At 40.5% G+C, this 19,130-nt stretch overlaps 1 protein-coding gene across 1 annotated transcript; it reads right to left on the bottom strand.

The window, feature by feature from the left end:
• Window positions 1–1,464: 1,464 nt before the first annotated feature.
• Window positions 1,465–8,756, bottom strand: LOC140464755 (mesothelin-like protein). The gene is made up of 6 exons (XM_072560248.1): window positions 8,534–8,756; window positions 8,227–8,360; window positions 4,652–4,785; window positions 4,370–4,464; window positions 2,675–2,861; window positions 1,465–2,274 (listed from the first exon to the last, which is right to left on the bottom strand). Exons 2-5 carry the CDS (start codon window positions 8,250–8,252, stop codon window positions 2,847–2,849), a joined length of 270 nt encoding a protein of 89 aa, XP_072416349.1. The 5' UTR covers window positions 8,253–8,360; window positions 8,534–8,756; the 3' UTR covers window positions 1,465–2,274; window positions 2,675–2,846.
• Between the last annotated feature and the right edge of the window lie 10,374 nt (window positions 8,757–19,130).

Below are 19,130 nucleotides of genomic sequence, written 5' to 3'. Positions count from 1 at the left end.
ACAATTTTAAAAACCTCTACTGGTTCACCTGACGGCCTTCTATTTTCAGGAGGGAAAACCCAAGCAATTCTTCCTTTCTAGATAGACACAATCTTATATTGCTGGTATCACTCTCTACATCAAATTTATATCCTCTCCAATGCCTCTTTTTTTAAATATAAAATAGTGACTGTACATATTACTCCAAGTTTGGTCCAATAAAAAATGTTTGTTAATGATTCTATCCCTCTAGAAAAAAATCCTAGTTCCAGGTATGTTTTCTGTAATGACCTTATTCACTTCTGCACTCATGTCATCAGTGACTCATGTATTTGCACTTCCAACATTCACTGTTCCATCGCTTCATTTTAGAATCTTATTAACCAAGCGTTTTATTTTTCTTAACACTTGCCTAATTAATTTGTCAATAATATGCATATTTTTCAATTTGATTGGAAATTAACTTTATTGTTGCAACAAACTGGAATAAACATCTTTCTCAATTGTTCAAGTTCTTGCAAAATCATATATTGAAGGATATAGCCATATCAAGTTTATGCTCCTGAAATCATAGCACAGAATTCAATGCTAAAAAGCAAGTTGAATAAATGAATTTAATGAATCAATGAATTTGCTAAGTTGTGATCAGAAAAAAAAACTATGGCCATGTAAAGCCTTCTAGTTTGTCAAAATCCTTTAAAAATGGAAACTTATCAACCTTACACAGTGACTGTGAGACTATCAAAATGTATGATTGCCTCTGAAGTGGTCAGATATATGAATAGTTTCTACTTAAAAGTTCACAACCTTCTTGAATAAGAAATGTAATCTAGACAATACTATTTACTGTACATCCTGAAAGTAACGCACTTCTGAGAAATATTAATTATTTTTGTTTATCATAGTCACAAAATAGAGAATAGAATTTAGCATTCACATCTCAAAGCTGACTTGTTCCAGATTGTGTACTTCCTGATGTCAGGATTAATAAACTCAGGAACAATTCATTTGTTTTTTTATTGAAAATATAAATATAATATTTGAAAACACAGTAAGGCAAAGAGAAGATCAACCAATAGATTTATCATAAAATAAATACATTCATAAACTTAAAGGTAATATAGTAAATTATGTAACCATCTAATATAATAGCAGCACTGAGTAATGTTAAACATTGTGAATATATAAGTAATGCAAATATTTAAATCTGAAATACACTGTTGCACCATCACTTCGGTTCCGCTGAGTTGATCAAAGTTAACATTGACATTCAAGTCAGTACTGTTAACTGCTTTGAAGTCTAAGGCCCTTATAATGACCCCAAGGGAAGCACAAAATTTACCAATAATCTGCAGTTTTGTAAGATTCATATGTATGTATAAAACCCATAACCTTTCAAAAAGCAAACTATTAAAGAACATTTTATATTTATTAGGAGTTTAATCTTCTATTTAGACTGTGCAGAATTATCTATATTTCCTTTGTATTCCACAACACAGTACACACAAAATGGCCAATTTTTTATCTGATAATATTTGCAAAGGCAATACACATCCAAACATTGGCAAAACAAAATTAGATTGGGTTTCTGAAACTGGAGGAGGATCTCACTTAAATAAGATTCTCACTTGAAAGAGATAAGCATAATCTCTGCAAAAAGGTGTCAACTGATGGACCCGAAGTAAGGAAAAAAATTGATAAGTCCAACTATGATTTTCAAAATGTCCAGTGCTCAATTCTTGCCCAAAATCAGGGACAGAAATCATGACTCTCTCCTTACTTTAGCTTATGGATGTGAATTTTACTCAGTCAATGGTATCCAAATCAATATCATTACCAGACCCCTGTTGTAACAACAGTTAAGTTGTAGATAGTGTCTATGAAAAGAAATTAGATTCTATTCACATCTTCATTCCAAAGCAAGTCGGTGAAATAAAAATTAAGTTGTGGAGCAAAAACAGAATAATTTACTGACAGCAACTGGATGGCAACATTCAGAGGACAGTGCAATGTTGATTCTAAATTATTATGTTCAACACTTAATGAACTTAATGTAAATCCAAAGTGGTTTTTCGTAAGTTGATTTCAGTCTGCACATGCTGAAATTGTTAAACATTCTTTAAGATCCATCACTTCTATGTCATAATGGAACCTCTGACTCTTTCTATATATTATAGCAAAGAAGGCACAGATGGAATGAATCCTAATTTATAAGGAAGATTGTGATTCCAATCACAGTAACGCCGAACGAAAGCAGGTGACTGCAGCTCTTAAGTGAAGCAGAACCAGTCATCACTAGAAAATAACATGAAATAAAGAAATATTGTGAATAATTATTCTCTACACCATGCTTTATGCCCCCTTTTTGCTGGAATATGTGTAAAATTGTAAAATTGTACCTACCACAAATATAATTTCACATTGAAGAACAGGATGTTCACGTTTTTTGGATTTTGTTAAATGATTTTAGTTGTGCACAATGACATATGTCACAGGTTCTATAAACCATTCTAGTGATCATTTATGGATGAAATGATAGTGACTTTGTTAGTTTTGAGTCTTTATATAAACAAGTATCTGTATCTTCAAGAACTGCACAACTTCCTAATTTGCTCCAATGATGACATTGATCAATCCTATATTATAGCCAAAGCTCTTGTCAGTGTGAATAGTAATAATATCAAATACCACTTACATTCCCGGAAGGAAAAGTTTCCAAGTCCAGCTGGTGATATTCCACCTCTTAGGCCAATTCCCAGGTTCATCACCTCAGTCACTTTGTGTGAATTAACCCAGCGCTGCACTATTTCATGATCTTCATTTACTTTGAGGGAATTCAGGTTAGTGACAAGAAGATCTTGAATGTTCTAGGCAGTGAGTTTCTGAAAGACAAATTGGTCATAACGTTACAACAGAGTATTTTCATGTAGTATTTCAGTAATGTCAGAAGGAGGAAGCTACATTGAAACAATAATGTATGTTGAAAGACACAATATAGAAACAAGATGTTTAACTTGGGAAGTAACCGCATCGTGGTATTATTGCTGAGCTGTTAATTCAGAGATCCACAGCAGTCTGGCTGATGCTGGAAAATAAATGCTGGCCTAGACATCCTGTGAATGAAAACAAAATCCCACATACTCATGTTATTCTTTACAATCGATGTAAGTGAATAAATCTTAATCATATATTTACCAGGAGAAAGTGAAGACTGCAGATGCTGGAGATCAGAGTCAAGACTGTGGTGCTGGAAAAGCACAGCAGGTCAGGCAGCATCCGAGAAGCAGGAGAATCGATTTTTCGGGCATAAGCCCTTCATTATTCCTGATGAAGGACTAATGCCCGAAACGTCGATTCTCCTGCTCCTTGGATACTGTCTGACCTGTTGTGTTTTTCCATCATCAACTCACAAATTTACCAGCCTGTTCCCATCACCTTCACCTACCTATCCACTCTGATTTTCAATGTTAGCATAGACTTTGTCCTAACCATTTCATTCTTTCATATCTGCCAATCATACTGTTCTGACTGATTTAAATCCACCCCTGATATGACTCACTCAAATCAACCTGAACTGTGTAGCTCTAACCGAGTGGTGCTATAAATTGTCTCTTTAATCTTAGACATCTGGAGTGGAATTGTTCTTCAAAACTAAAATCATGTGCAGCACAGAAGCTCACAGCATCAGGGACCTGGGCTTGATTCCAGCCTTGGACAACTGTCTGTGTGGAGATTGCACATTCTCCCCACGTCTGCATGGGTTTCTTCCGGGTGCTCTCATTTCCTGCCACAGTCCAAAGATGTGCAGGTTAGGTGAATTGGTCATGCTAAATTGCCCATAGTGTTCAGGGATGTGTAGGTAAGGGGAATTAGTTAGGGGAAATGTAGAGTAATAGGATAGGGAAATGGGCCTGGGTGGGATACTTTTCGGAGGGTTGGTGTGGACTTGTTGGGCCAAAAGGCCTGTTTCCACACTGTAGGGATTCTATGATTCAACTGGTGAATGAGCTGTCTATGGTTTTCATTTCATTTTCATATGAAAATGATTGACAACTGAAATGTTTATTATGACACTCTTTGCTTAAAAATGGTCAGGCAATCAGAGTACAACCCAGCCTGAATACAGCCCAGTCCCACTTTAAATCTGGTTGAAATGTAATGAACTTCCTGGTTCCCTTTTCTTCACAGCTGAGATCATGATATTCAGTTGTGGTTTCTAGTTTAGACAAGATCTCATAACTATAGCAGTTGTGCAGCAAGGAGGTGGCCTGTGGTGATGAACATGGGATGGAGTGAATGAATTCCTGTTGATGGGCACTGTGTCTAAGCTCTGGTTCCTGTGTGATGTGTTAAAGAGCTGGATGTTGTTACAGGCCTCAAAGATATTTACTTCCACTTCCACTGGATTGAGGCTGCTGAATGTCTGGAAGTCCATGCTGATGTTGCCAGGAGCTAATCTTTGTAAATCAGAAGCTCGTGCACCACCTTTTAGAGAACAGAAAGAACTGTCAGCTTTATAATTATGAACATGAACTCTTCATAAAAATAGAGTAAAATGGAAGATTTGTATTTACTTGGTAAACTTTACAAGTGGAAATTGCAAAGAACTGCAAATTAATTGATTTGTGTAATTCTTCAAATTATCATCAAAGCAGATTGTAATGTAGCTTACCAATATATGGCTTGAGTTGGTTAAAATAGGCTTTGGGATCACCAGCAAGATGCTGGAATGCAACTTTAGCGATCCCGAAGAGTATGTCTTTCTTTGCCTGGGTACATGTGAAAATATTCAGTGGCCTGGCTTTCCTGCAACAAAATGGTAAGGCTGTTATATTTTGGTTAACATGAACACTTTGAGGAATTTAGAGGTCTGTGATCATTGAGAGGTTCATCAGTTCACCTTTTGAAGGGTAGAAGACTACAATAGATAGTGATAGAAAGGGATAGGTGTATACCACTGAGCAGAGTTACAGCTGGGGGAAAGGCAATTATCATGCGATTAGGCAAGATTTAGGAAGCATAGGATGGGGAAGGAAACTGCAGGGGATGGGCACATTAGAAATGTGAAGCTTATTCAAGGAAAAGGTCCTGTGTGTCCTAGATAAGTATGGACCTGTCAGGCAGGGAGGAAGCTGTAGAGCACGGGAGCCGTGGTTTACTATGGAAGTGGAATCTCTGGTCAAGAGGAAGAAGAAGGCTTATGTTAGGATGAGATGTGAAGGCTCAGTTAGGGCACTTGAGGGTTACAAGGTAGCCAGGAAAGACCTAAAGAGAGAGCTCAGAAGAGCCAGGAGGAGACATGAGAAGTTGTTGGCGGATACGATCAGAGTAAACCCTAAGGCTTTCTATAGGCATTTAAGGAATAAAAGAATGATGAGAGTAAGATTAGGGCCAATCAAGGATAGTAGAGGGAAGTTGTGTGTGGAGTCAGAGGAGATAGGGGAAGCACTAAATGAATATTTTTCGACAGTATTCACTCTAGAAAACGAAATGTTGTCGAGGAGAATATTGAGATACAAGCTACTAGACTAGGTGGGATTGAGGTTCACAAGGAAGAGGTATTGGAAATCCTGCAGAGTGGGAAAATAGATAGGTCCCCTGGGCCGGATGGGATTTATCCTAGGATCCTCTGGGAAGCCAGGGAGGAGATTGCCGAGCCTTTGGCATTGATCTTTAAATCATCATGGTCTACAGAAATAGTGCCAGAAGACTGGAGGATAGCAAATGTGGTTCCCCTGTTCAAGAAGGGGAGTAGAGACAACCCTGGTAATTATAGACCAATGAGCCTTACTTCAGTTGTTGGTAAAGTGTTAGAAAAGGTTGTAAGAGATAAGATTTATAATTATCTAGAAAAGAATAATTTGATTAGGGATAGTCAGCACGGTTTTGTGAAGGGTAGGTCGTGCCTCACAAACCTTATTGAGTTCTTTGAGAAGGTGACCAAACAGGTAGATGAGAGTAAACCAGTTGGTGTGGTGTATATGGATTTCAGAAAGGCGTTCAGTAAGGTTCCCCACAGTAGGCTATTGTACAAAATGCAGAGGAATGTGATTGTGGAAGATAAAGCAGTTTGGATCAGTAATTGGTTTGCTGAAAGAAGATAGAGGGTGGTGGTTGATGGGAAATGTTCATCCTGGAGTCCAGTTACTAGTGGTGTACTGCAAGGGTCGGTGTTGGGTCCACTGCTGTTCATCACTTTTATAAACGATCTGGATGAGGGCGTAGAAGGGTGGGTTAGTAAATTTGCAGACGACACTAAGGTCGGTGGAGTTGTGGATAGTGACGAAGGATGTTATAGGTTACAGAGAGACATAAATAAACTGCAGAGCTGGGCTAAGAGGTGGCAAATGGAGTTTAATGCGGACAAGTGTGAGGTGATTCACTTTGGTTGGAGTAACTGGAATGCAAAATACTGGGCTGATGATAAGATTCTTGGTAGTGTAGATGAGCAGAGAGATCTCGGTGTCCAGGTACACAGATCCTTGAAAGTTGCCACCCAGGTTGACAGGGCTGTAAAGAAGTCTTACAGTGTTTTAGCTTTTATTAATAGAGGGATCGAGTTCTGGAACCATGAGGTTATGCTGCAGCTGTACAAAAATCTGGAGTATTGTGTACAGTTCTGGTCACTGTGAAGGATGTGGAAGCTTTGAAAGGGTGTAGAGGAAATTTACTAGGATGTTGCCTGGTATGGAGGGAAGGTCTTATGAGGAAAGGCTAAGGGACTTGAGGCTGTTTTCGTTAGAGAGGAGAAGTTAAGAGGTGACTTAATAGAGACATATAAGATAATCAGAGGGTTAGATAGGGTGGACAGGGAGAGCCTTTTTCCAAGTATGGTGACGGCGAGCACGAGGGGACATAGCTTTAAATTGAGGGGTGATAGATATAGGACAGATGTCAGAGGTAGTTTCTTTACTCAGAGAGTAGTAAGGGTATGGAATGCTTTGCCTACAACAGTAGTAGATTCACCAACTATAAGCACATTTAAGTTGTCATTGGACAAGCATATGGACGTACATGGAATAGTGTAGGTTAGATGGGCTTCAGATTGGTATGACAAGTTGGTGCAACATTGAGGGCGAAGGGCCTGTACTATGCTGTAATGTTCTAGGTTTTATGTTCTATGTACAGTGTTGGAAATCCAAAATAAAAACAGAAAATAATGGACTCTGCAGATGTAACAGCATCTGTGGAGCAAAAAAAATAGAATAAACACTTCAAGTCAATGACCATCAAGCTGAAAAGATGATGGGCAGGTAGTATTGAAGAGGCAGGGAGGCTGCAGACAGGTCAGGAGAGTGGGAAAAAGAGCGGCAGATGAAATACAACATGAGAAAGTATGAGGTCATGCACTTTGGCAGGAAGAATAGAGGCATGGACTACTTTCTAAATGGGGAGAAAATTCAGAAATCTGAAGTGCAAAGAGACTGGGGACTCCTAGTCCAGGTTTCTCTTAAAGTAAACTAGCAGATTGAGTTGGTAGTTAGGAAGGCAAATATAGTGTTGGCATTCATCTCAAGAGGACTAGAATATAAAAGCAGGATGTACTTCTAGAACGCTCTGGTCAGACCACATTTAGAGGATTGTGAGCAATTTTGGACCCCAAACCTCTGGATGGATATATTGGCCCTGGAGCGGGTCCAGAGGAAGTTAATGAGAATTAACCCAGGAATGAAAGGCTTAACATATGAAGGACATTTGAGGACTTGGGACTATACTTGATGGAGTTTAGAAGGTTGAGGGGGGATCTGATTGAAACTTACAGAATACTGAACGGCCTGGACAGAGTGGACTTTGGCAAAATGTTTCTGTTGGCAGGAGAGACAAGGAACCAAGGGCACAGCCTTAGAGTTAAGGGAAGACCCTTAGAACAGAGATAAGATGAAGTGTCTTTAGTCAGAGAGTGGTAGATCTGTGGATTCATTGCCACAGAATGCTGTGGAGGCCAGGTCATTGAGTGTGTTTAAAACAGAGATAGATAAGTTCTTGATTGCCAAGGGGATCAAAGGTTATGGAAGGTGGCAGCGGATTCAATGGGCCAAATGGCCTAATTTCTGCTCCTATGTCTTATGATCTTATGGACTCAGTTCTCTCTCCACATCTAGTTCCATATCTGCTGTGTAATTAAACCATTTTCTGCCTTTATTTCATCATTTAACTTTGCTTCATTTAAACAGAAATGAAATGTTCCTTGGGATTTTTACAGGTTCACTGCTGAGGAACAACAGCGTCAGGAAATCTGCCACTCACTTCAGTTCATTGGGTTGAATGGTCATGAGGTTCTTTTCATGCAGAGTGCACAATAATGGACCACCAATCGCATCCAATGCAACAGCATTTAGCGGCCCAGATCCCTGCACATAATTTCGAACAACTACTTTGGTCTGAAATGATAAGAAATAGTGAAAATACAGTTCATTTTGTTCATTCCCTGCATAGTATAAACACGTTTTTTTCCAATTACTATTTGTTCCATTCAAATGTTTGAACTGATAAATATATATGAAGGCCTAACTGCTGAAATAGTAGAAATTACAACATGATGAAGTGAACTTACTAAAAATAAAGTCTGGAAAGGATCATAGCTGGATGTAAATTTCTTCAAACATTAATTGAGCTGCTCTGTATTTTACCTTGTCACTATCAGCAAAATTCTTTTGTCAGATTCAGGACTTTGATGGAATTGAATTTCAACGATGTAAAAACCTTCCATCATCTAATCTGGGTGTGAACATAGGAAGTATAGTTAGTAAGTTTGCAGATGATACCAAAATTGGAACTGTAATGGACAAGCAAAGAAGGTTACCACAGAGTACCATGGGATCTTGATCAGATGGCCCAGTGGGCCAAGGAGTGGCAGGTGCTGTTTAGATAAATGTGAGGTGCTGCATTTTGGAATGGCAAATCAGGGCAGGGCTTATACATTTAATGGTAAGGTCTTGGGGAGTGTTGCTGAACAAAGAGATCTTGGAGTGCAGGTTCATAGTTCCTTGAAAATGGAGTCTCAGGTAGATAGGATAGTGAAGAAGGCATTTAGTATGCTTTCCTTTATTGGTCAAAACATTGAATATAGAAGTTGAGAGATCACATTCTGGCTGTTCAGTACTTTGGTTAGGTCACTTTTGGAATATTGTGTGCAACTCTGATCTTCCTCCTATCAGAAGGATGTTGTCGAACTTGAAAGGGTTCAGAAAAGATTTACAAGGATGTTGCCAGGGTTGGAGGGTTTGAGCTCTAGGGCGGAGCTGAATAGGCTGGGACTATTTTCCCAAATGCCTTCTTCACTATCATATCTACCTGAAATTCCACTCTCAAGGAACTACGAACCTGCACTCCAAGGTCTCTTTGTTCAGGAACACTCCCCAGGACCTTAACAATAAGTGCCTGAGTTGCCTTTCAAAAATGCAGCATCTAACATTTATCTAAACTGCATCTGCCACTGCTTGGCCCATTGGCCCATCTGACCAAGATCCTGTGGCTCAGTAGTTATCACTGCTGCCTCACAATGCCAGGGATCCGGTTTTGATTCCAGCCTCTGGCAACTGTGTGTATGGAGTTTGCACATTTGCCCTGTGTCTATATGGGTTTCCACTGGGTGCTCTGGTTTCCTCCCACAGTCCAAAGATGTGCAGGTTAGGTGGATTGGCCATGTTAAATTGTCCACAGCATTCAGGGATGTGTGCTTTAGGTGAATTGGTCAAGGGAAATGTAGAGTAATTGGGTAGGGGAATGAGTCTGGATAGGATACTCTTCGGAGGGTTGGTGCAGATTTGTTGGGCCAAATGGCCAGTTTCCACACCGTAGGGATTCTATGATTCTTATAGAAGTTTTTAAAATCATGAGGGGCATGGATAGGGTAAACAGACACGATCTTTTCCCTGGGATTGTGGAGTCCAGAACAAGAGGGCATAAGTTTATGATGAGAGGGGAAAGATTTATAAGGGACCTAAGGGGTTACTTTTTCATACAAAGGTAGTGTGCGCATGGAATGAGCCACCAGAGGAAGTGGTAGAGGGTGGTACAAAAACAACATTTAAAAGGCATCTTGATGGGTATATGAATAGGAAGGGTTTCAAGGGATGTGGGCCAAGTGCTGGCAAATGGGACTAGATTAATTTAGGATATCTGATCAGCATGGATGAGTTAGACTGAAGGATCTGTTTTCGTGCTGTACATCTCTATAACTCTGTGATTCTATCTCAACCCTGTGACCAATCTTGCTGTGACAGCATTCAAAGATGTTAAAGTATCTGATCATGAATATTTTACCAAGTACTTTGGAAGTAATAGAGTTTATTACATTTGTAGCTCTTGACATCAGGCAACATAGCACAAACAACACTTAAAATTAGGAATTCAGTCAAACTGTTTAAGAGGGTCATACAGTCAGAAACTTGCCACTAATCCATACTGTGTCCAGATTTGGGCTATTCCTTAGTCCACATTCGTTATGTTCCACATGCTGATCTCATTGGGGCCGTACACAGTAATAATGAATCCCAGCTGTCGTATCCGTTCCTCTGGCAGTCCGCTTGTGTATATCTATGTCAAAATATTAAAAAATGGATGTTCAGACGGCCTAAGAAGTGCACAAATTGCCAAAACTATATTTTCAACAATTCCTTGCAATTTCCGGTCCTCTTAAATAGCTGTGAGATTTCTCTTTCTTTTGTCATATCCAGAACAAAACTTAGCGGTGGAACTGCTCAAGGTTGCACATTACCAAAGAGAGCCTTACAGATGATGAGTTATTGGCTCCATTCACTCTATTCAAACCCTTCATTGTCTCTCACTGATTCTTGTTTGAATGTCTCAAAAGCAGAGAATCTGGCAGATGCCATCATGTCTACCAATGGAAAAACAACCAAAACAGCAGCTTCGTGTGAAATTGAATGCAGCCATTAAGATACTACTAAAGCTGCAGTCTAATTTTCTCAAAATGCACCAAGACTTTCAAGACAGTTTTTATTTTGGTACCATTAAGCTTCATAAAATGAGCTGTCAATAATGTATGGATGTCTCCTAGTTATGACTAGGCTCTCACATTCACCTTCCACAAAGTTATGCACATCTAAGCTGCACCCTCAGAGTTGCATGAGGGTACTGTAAGCAATACTAGCTTGTAAAATCTTGAAAACTTACCTCTCCCAATTTCTTTTTTAGAATAAGCAGCTGATTGCTGTTAAAAGCTATATGTCCCAATTCAGTGAGGGTTGCCATCAACACACTATTGTTCAAACATGTATCTAACTGTGCAGCAGTATAAAGCACAGGCAACATAGTATTTCTGGTCATTTCTTTTGTAATGAATTCTCTGTCACAATCTGTGAATATAAAATATATTTGCTGTGTAAGAATCTTTGCAGGCATTATTTAAAAGAATATAGAAAGAAACTGATGTAAAACAGAGGAGACCTGAACTTTTAGAACTGCCTAGTGGACAGCTCAAGAGATGGCTTATGATATTCAAACAGTTAAAGGAGCTTAACATACACAGTCAGACTGGTCCATAAAACAACTTGCAATTATATCACACTCTTATTGTAGCAATTCACCACAAGGCATTTCAACAGAGCATTAAGAAATGAAATATGTTGCTGAACAACAGAAAATGATGTGGAGGAAGATGATCAAATGTTTTGTTAAATATGTCATAATTAAATAATATCAAAGGAGGAAAGAGAGGTAGAGAGACAGAGATTTAGGGAAGGAAGCTGAAGGCATGACTGCTAATTATGGAGTGATAAAAATCGGGGACCTACAAAAAATCAGAATTAGAGAGGTGCAAATATCTACAGAAGTTGTAGGCTAGAGGTGACAACAAAGAAACATGCCCTACAGAGATTGGAAAACAAAGTTGAGTATTGTTAATTTGAGGCATTATGCAACAAATAGCCAATCTATATCAGTGAAGATGGAGCTGACAGGTGAACAGGAGGTGGTACAAATTAGGATGTGTACAACTTGGATGTGTGCATAATTTTGTGGAAGGTGAATGTGAGAGTCTGGTGAGGACGATACTGCCATAGTCAAGCCTAGAGGTAACACAAGCATGGGTGAGGTTTTGTCAGCAGATGAGTTAAGGCAAGTGTGGAATCGGACAATGCACAAAGATGAAAGTCTAAATCAATAAATACTTTGCTCCTTATTTACTAGTGGCACGTTTCATTCGTTTTTTAAATAGGTGCCTGAGGGTTTTTGACTCTTTGTCACCAAGAGCCTGTAGAATGGAATATAATATTCAAATTGTTACGATTCCTTATGTGATACTACTTAACTGAACAATTAATTCAATAGTGTTTTTTTTCCACTATAATAACATTATTAAATAAGTAATACACTGTCAACAAATGTAAACCATAATGTCAACTTGATGCTAATAAATGAGTTTTGTTGTTTTTATAACCACTGTGTCATTATATATACACGCACCAGAACACAGAGACCAATGTCTTCACATTCTTTCTTTGCCTTCCATTGCACTTATTAAATTTTCCATTGATTATTGTGCAGTAAATTGAATCAGCCTGATTTTGAAATTACTGCTAAATTATATGTTCAATGATTTACCCAAGACATGGAGGGGAAGATATTAAATTTCTCTCACCGGCTCAGCATTCCAAATGGTCAGAAGGAAACCTGAAAGAAAATTTCAGACTGAAGTGTCGAAAGGTAAGTTCCACAAATTAACTGCTGACTAAAATATATACAACTCATATCTTGGTACTTAAGCATAGATCTTAACAACTTGTAGAAAGTATGGTTATAAGGGACATCGAAAGATCTTTCCTTGAGATAATACAGCTGATTACACAAGTACACGTCGGGTGCTGGTAGAGTGGAGGTTTGCTAACGTGGTACCACTATTTAAGAAAGGTGGTAAGGAAAAGCCATTTATTATATGAATTTCTGAGGTGAATTTATTATGGGGAACAAGGAAATGGCAGAAGAGTTGAATAGGTACTTTGGATCTGTCTTCACTGGTGAAGACACAGACAATCTCCCAGATGTAATAATGGCTGAAGGACCTAGGGTAATGCTGAAGGGAATTTATATTAGGCAGGAAATGATGTTGGATAGCCTGTTAGGTCTGAAGGCTGATAAGTCCCCGGGACCTGATGGTCTGCATCCCAGGGTACTTATTAATATTGGTAAATTTGCTGATGACACAAAGCTAAGTGTGGGGTGAAATGAGAGGATGATGTTATGAGAATACAGAGTGACTTGGTCAGGCTAGGTGAGTGGATGGATGCATGGCAGATGCAGTTTAATGTGGATAAATGTGTGGTTATCCACTTTGGTGGCAAGAACAGGAAGGCAGTTTACTATATAAATGGAGCCAGGTTAGGTAAAGGGGAAGTACAATGCAATCTAGCTGTTCTTGTACATCAGTCAATGAAAGCAAGCATGCAGGTACAGCAGGCAGTGAAGAAAGCTAATAGCATGCTGGCCTTCATAACAAGAGGAATTGAATATAGGAGCAAAGAGGTCCTTCTGCAGCTGTACAGGGCCCTGGTGAGACCATACCTGGAGTATTGTGTGCAGTTTTGGTCTCCAAATTTGAGGAAGGATATTCTGGCTATTGAGGAAATGCAGCTTAGATTCAATTCCCAGAATGACGGGACTATCATTGGAGCGACTGGGCTTGTACACAGTTGAGTTTAGAAGGATGAGAGGGGATCTAGTTGAGATGTATAAGATTATTAAAGGATTGGACATTTTGGAGGCAGGAAACACGTTTCCGCTGATGGGTGAGTCCAGAACCAGAGGGCACAGTTTAAAAATAAGGTGTAGGCCATTTAGAACAGAGTTGAGGAGAAACTTCTTCACCCAGAGAGTGGTGGATATATGGAATGCTCTGCCCCATAAGCCAGTGGAGGCCAAGTCTCTTGATACTTTCAAGAAAGAAATGAATAGAGCTCTTAAAGATAGTGGAATCAAGGGTTATGGGGATAAGGCAGAAACAGGATACTGATTGTGGATGATCAGCCATGATCATAATGAATGCTGGTGCTAGCTCAAAGGGCTGAATGGTCTACTCCTGCACCTATTGTCTATTGTCTATTGGTGGCAAGTTGTTGGAGGGAATCCTGAGGGATAGGATTTACATGTATTTGGAAAGGAAAGGATTGATTAGGGACAGTCAGCATGGCTTTGTGCATGGGAAATCATAACTCATCAACTTGATTGAAGTTTTTTGAAGAAGTAACAAAGAGGATTGATGAAGGCAGAGTGGTGGACATAATCTATATGGATTTCAGTAAGGTGTTCGACAAGGTTCCCCAAGGGAAACTGGTTAGCAAGGTTAGATCTCATGGAATACAGGGAGAACTAATTATTTGGATACAGAATTGGCTCAAAGGTAGAAGACAGATGGTGGTGGTGGAGGGTTGTTTTTCAGACTGGAGGCCTGTGACCAGTGGAGTGCCACAAGAATCCGTGCTGGGTCCACTACTTTTCGTTATTTACAAAAATGATTTGAATGTGAATGTAGGAGGTATAGTCAGTAAATTTGCAGATGACACCAAAATTGGAGACATAGTGGACAGTGAAGAATTTTACCTCAGATTATAACGGGATCTTGATCAGATGGGCCAATAGGCTGAGGAGTGTAATATTACATGCAATTCTGGTCTCCTCCCTATTGGAAGGATGTTGTGAAACTTGAAAGGGTTCAGAAAACATATACAAGGATGCTGCAGGGTTCGAGGATTTGAGCTATATAAGAGGTTGAATAAGCTGAGCTGTTCGCCCTGGAGCATCAGAGGCTGAGGGGTGACCTACAGAGGTTTATAAAATTATGAGGGACATGGAGAGGGTAAATAGACAAAGACTTTTCCCTGGGATGGAGGAGTCCAGAACTAGAGGGCAGAGGTTTAGGGTGAGGGGCGAAAGATATAAAAGAGACCTAAGAAGCAACTTTTTCACACAGAGGGTGGTGTGTGTCTGGAATGAGCTGCCAGAGGAAGTGGTGGAGGTTGGTACAATTGCAACATTTAAGAGGCATTTGGATGGGTATATGAATAGGAAGAGTTTGGAGGGGTATGGGCCAAGTGCTGGCAAGTGGTTGGGATATCTGGTCAGCATGGACAAGTTGGACAGAAGAGTCTGTTTTTATGTTGTACATCTCTATGACTCTACTTTAAAATTGAACATCATCAATGGTGATGGAGGTCACTGTGTAAACCCTTCTCCTAGAGCATAGATTTGTTCTCTGTAATATCACACCACACACTACAGTTGTGTAAGTCTGACTGAATCATTTGAAGACACTACAACGCTATGTAACAAAAACAGAGGGCGCGGTTTTCAACAGGTCTGGCAGTATCTGCGGAGAAAGAAACAGTCCCAGTCTGGGGATCCTTGCAGACCTGTTGACTTTCTCCAGCACTGTTTTTGTTTCAGATCTTCAGCATCCACGGTTCTTTGTTTTCTTTTCTAGTTTATAATATCATGCAAACGTTTCAACAAATTCAAGAGGAAGATATTGGAAAGAGTAATGCCACTATATCTAATACACTTTTCTTGCTAAATTTCATCTTTATATCGGTAACAGACACAAGTGGAACTGTGAACTCTACAACAAACATTAAACATTAAGATGGTATTCAATCCCACAGATTCTAGTATAGTTTCGAATGCTTAGAACATTAGAAGGTAGATTTGAACACTATGTTATGCTAGCATTCTTGAATTCTAAGCACAGGATCTGCTCAGCCCCTGAAAGACATATATAAAGTCGAGTTCAGCTGCTGAAAACATCAGAATTTTGAATCTATTATGACTCTCCTTCAGACACCCACTAAAACTCGGCCGATGAAGAGTCATATTGAATTCAGAAACGTTAACAAAATTTGCCTTTCCTCAGATGGCTGAGTGCTGAGTTCCTCCACTCCTCCTTTGCTGTTCATTTCAAATCTACAGCTTCTGTAGTTGGATTTCTTCTGTTTAGTTTGAATGCTGAGGAGAGCCCTTACTATCAGGTTTAGAACAGGGCTGCTGGTCAGCCTGGCAGTTGCCTATTTGGTCTATAGGTCATTGCACAAGGATCTCTAACTAGGAAAACACCAACCACAATTTTTTTTAAAGCCTTGGTGTGACGCAGTGTAGTGTCCCTAAATCTGGACCAGGAGGCCTGGATGCAAGTCCCACCTGCTCCAGAGGTGTGTAATAACATCTCTGAAAGTGGATAAATCCTCAGAACCTGATCAGGTGTACCCTAGAACTCTGTGGGAAACTAGGGAAGTGATTGCTGGGCCTCTTGCTGAGATATTTGTATCATTGAGAGTCACAGGTGAGGCGCTGGAAGACTGGTGGTTCGCTAACATGGTCCCACTGTTCAAACCAGGGAACTATAGACCGGTGAGCCTGATGTCACTGGTGGGCAAGTTGTTGGAGGGAATCCTGAGGGTAAGGATTTATATGTATTTGGAAAGGCAAGGACTGATTAGGGATAGTCAACATGGCTTTGTGCATGGGAAATCATGTCTCACAAACCTGAATGAGTTTTTTGAAGAAGTAACAAAGAGGATTGATGAGGACAGAGCGGTAGATGGGATCTATATGGACTTCAGTTAGACATTTGACAAGATTCCCCATGGGAGACTGATTAGCAAGGTTAGATCTCACAGAATACAGGGACAACTAGCCATTTGGATCAAGAACTGGCTCAAAGGAGAAGACAGAGGGTGGTGGTGGAGGGTTGTTTTTCAGACTGGAGGCCTGTGACCAGTGAAGTGCTACAAGGATTGGTGCTGGGTCCTCTACTTTTTGTCATTTATATAAATGATTTGGATGTGAGCATAAGAGGTACAGTTAGTAAGTTTGCAGATGACACCAAAATTGGAGGTGTAGTGGACAGCGAAGAAGGTTATCTCAGATTACAATAGGATCTGGACCAGAAGGGCCAATGGGCTGAGAAGTGGCAGATGGAGCATAATTCAGATAAATGCTGCATTTTGGAAAAACAAATCTTAGCAGGACTTATACACTGAATGGTAAGGTCCTAGGGAGTGTTGCTGAACAAAGAGACCTTGGAGTGCAGGTTCATAGCTCTTTGAAAGTGGAGTCACAGGTAGATAGGATAGTGAAGAAGGTGTTTGGTATGCTTTCCTTTATTGGTCAGAGTATTGAGTACAGGAGTTGAGAGGTCATGTTGCGGCTGTACAGGACATTGGTTCGGCCACTGTTGGAGTATTGCATGCAATTCTGGTCTCCTTCCTATCGGAAAGATGTTGTGAAACTTGAGGTTTCAGAAAAGATTTACAAGGATGTTGCCAGGTTTGAAGGATTTGATGTATAGGGAGAGGTTGAACAAGCTGGGGCTGATTTCCCTGGAGCATCGGAAGCTGAGGGATGACCTTATAGAGGTTTACAAAATCATGAGGGGCATGGATAGGATAAATAGACAAAGTATTTTCCCTGGGGTGGGGGAGTCCAGAACTAGAGGGCATAGGTTTAGAGTGAGAGGGGAAAGATATAAAAGAGACCTCAGGGGCAACTTTTTCATGCAGAGGGTGGGACGTGTATCAGATGAGCTGCCAGAGGATGTGGTGGAGGCTGGTACAATTGCAACATTTAAAAGGCATCTGAATGGGTATATGAATAGGAAGGGTTTGGAGGGATATGGGTCGGGTGCTGGCAGGTGGGACTAGATTGGGTTGGGATATCTGGACGGGTTGGACCGAGGGGTCTGTTTCCATGCTGTACATCTCTATGACTCTATGGTTGATTAGAACAACAGTTTAGTTTTAACACGAACTCTCCATGACTTCGAGCTTCCTTCCGTCCTAGATCTCTCTGGAGCTTATTTAAAAACATTGACTTACCCAAGACCAGAAAAGTCGTGAAATCTATTGAAAAACTGTAAGTGGGCGCTGCCGTACCCCTCATCATTGTCGGACACAAAACAGAACCTGTAGCAACGTTCACGATTCTGTAAAAACGATCAAACGTATCACAAAGACGAGGCATATGCAGTGTCCTCGATTGTCACAGACCCGGGAAACATCTTTGAGACATTGACACACTTTACCGCATCGCACTATCCAGACAGAACCAACTTCCCGCTTTCTCGGTCTAACTAACCCTCTCCTGCTTCAGTGGCTATTTGTCTCCCGTTTCATTGTATGATTTCCCCATACCGCTCACAAACATCAAATCCATCGATCGCTTCTCCTTTCCCCAGACAGTTAAACCCTCACTGGAGGTCCGACTAGTTTGAGCGTTTTCCCAACGTAAATTCCGCACTTGCCATTTTAAATAAACAGGAAATGAAGGAAAACTATATCTTGAAAACTAACCTCCTGCCTTGTTGAGAGTGGGAGTGAAGAGGAGACAGGTTAGGCTTGTCACTGTAACTAACCTCCTGTCACTTGTACTGAAATCCAGGAGTGACTCTCACGGTTTCGCAGACGTAATCTACACTTCAATTCACATGTACCACACCAACTGTCGCGTTCAGAGAACAGTCTGTCTACCGGGAGAGCTTCCGAAAATATTCGCCTCGATTCCTCAAATAATTGAACCGAAACTAGAAATTGCTAGCGAAACTCAGCAGGTCTGGCAGCGTCTGGGGGTGGGGGGGCAGAAAGCAGAGTTAGCCTTCGCCTGCTGAGCTTCTCCCGCACTTTCAGTTTTTCCTTTCGGTCTCCACCATTGGCAATTTTTATTTTACCTCAAAAGAATTGACGTTGCTGATAATCCAGCACATCTACAGTGTCAAAACAGACCAATCGAACAAATTGGCTTGTCCAGAACTCTGTCCTACAAAAGCCTTCTCCCATTCATCTTCACCTCCCACCATAATTACCTTTCTCTTCAATGTTGTTTTCTAACTTCATTTATATGTCTCTATATATTTACTTCAATTGCTTCTTATGGCGGCATCCTCCACAGTTTAGATTAGATTACTTACAGTGTGGAAACAGGCCCTTCGGCCCAACAAGTCCACACCGCCCCACCGAAGCGTAACCCACCCATACATCTACCCCTTACCTAACACTACGGGCAATTTACCTGACCTGCACATCTTTGGACTGTGGGAGGAAACCGGAGCACCCGGAAGAAACCCACGCAGACACGGGGAGAACGTGCAAACTCCACACAGTCAGTCGCCTGAGGCGGGAATTGAACCCGGGTCTCTGGCGCTGTGA

This window comes from Chiloscyllium punctatum, chromosome 40 (genome assembly GCF_047496795.1).
Source record: "Chiloscyllium punctatum isolate Juve2018m chromosome 40, sChiPun1.3, whole genome shotgun sequence".
Classification (NCBI taxonomy): domain Eukaryota; kingdom Metazoa; phylum Chordata; class Chondrichthyes; order Orectolobiformes; family Hemiscylliidae; genus Chiloscyllium; species Chiloscyllium punctatum.
The sequence above is the reverse complement of the archived record's forward strand: the minus strand, read 5'-3'. Positions and strand labels throughout refer to the sequence as shown.

What these genes read in the sequence shown, in the direction of transcription:
- LOC140464755 (XM_072560248.1), bottom strand. Translation starts at nt 8,252, where the DNA reads ATGACCATTCAACCCAATGAACTGAA. An exon ending in ATTCAACCCAATGAACTGAA is followed by an intron (nt 4,786 to 8,226) that starts GTGAGTGGCAGA and finishes ATTTTGTTGCAG; the next exon opens with GAAAGCCAGGCCACTGAATA. An exon ending in CCAACTCAAGCCATATATTG is followed by an intron (nt 4,465 to 4,651) that starts GTAAGCTACATT and finishes GTTCTCTAAAAG; the next exon opens with GTGGTGCACGAGCTTCTGAT.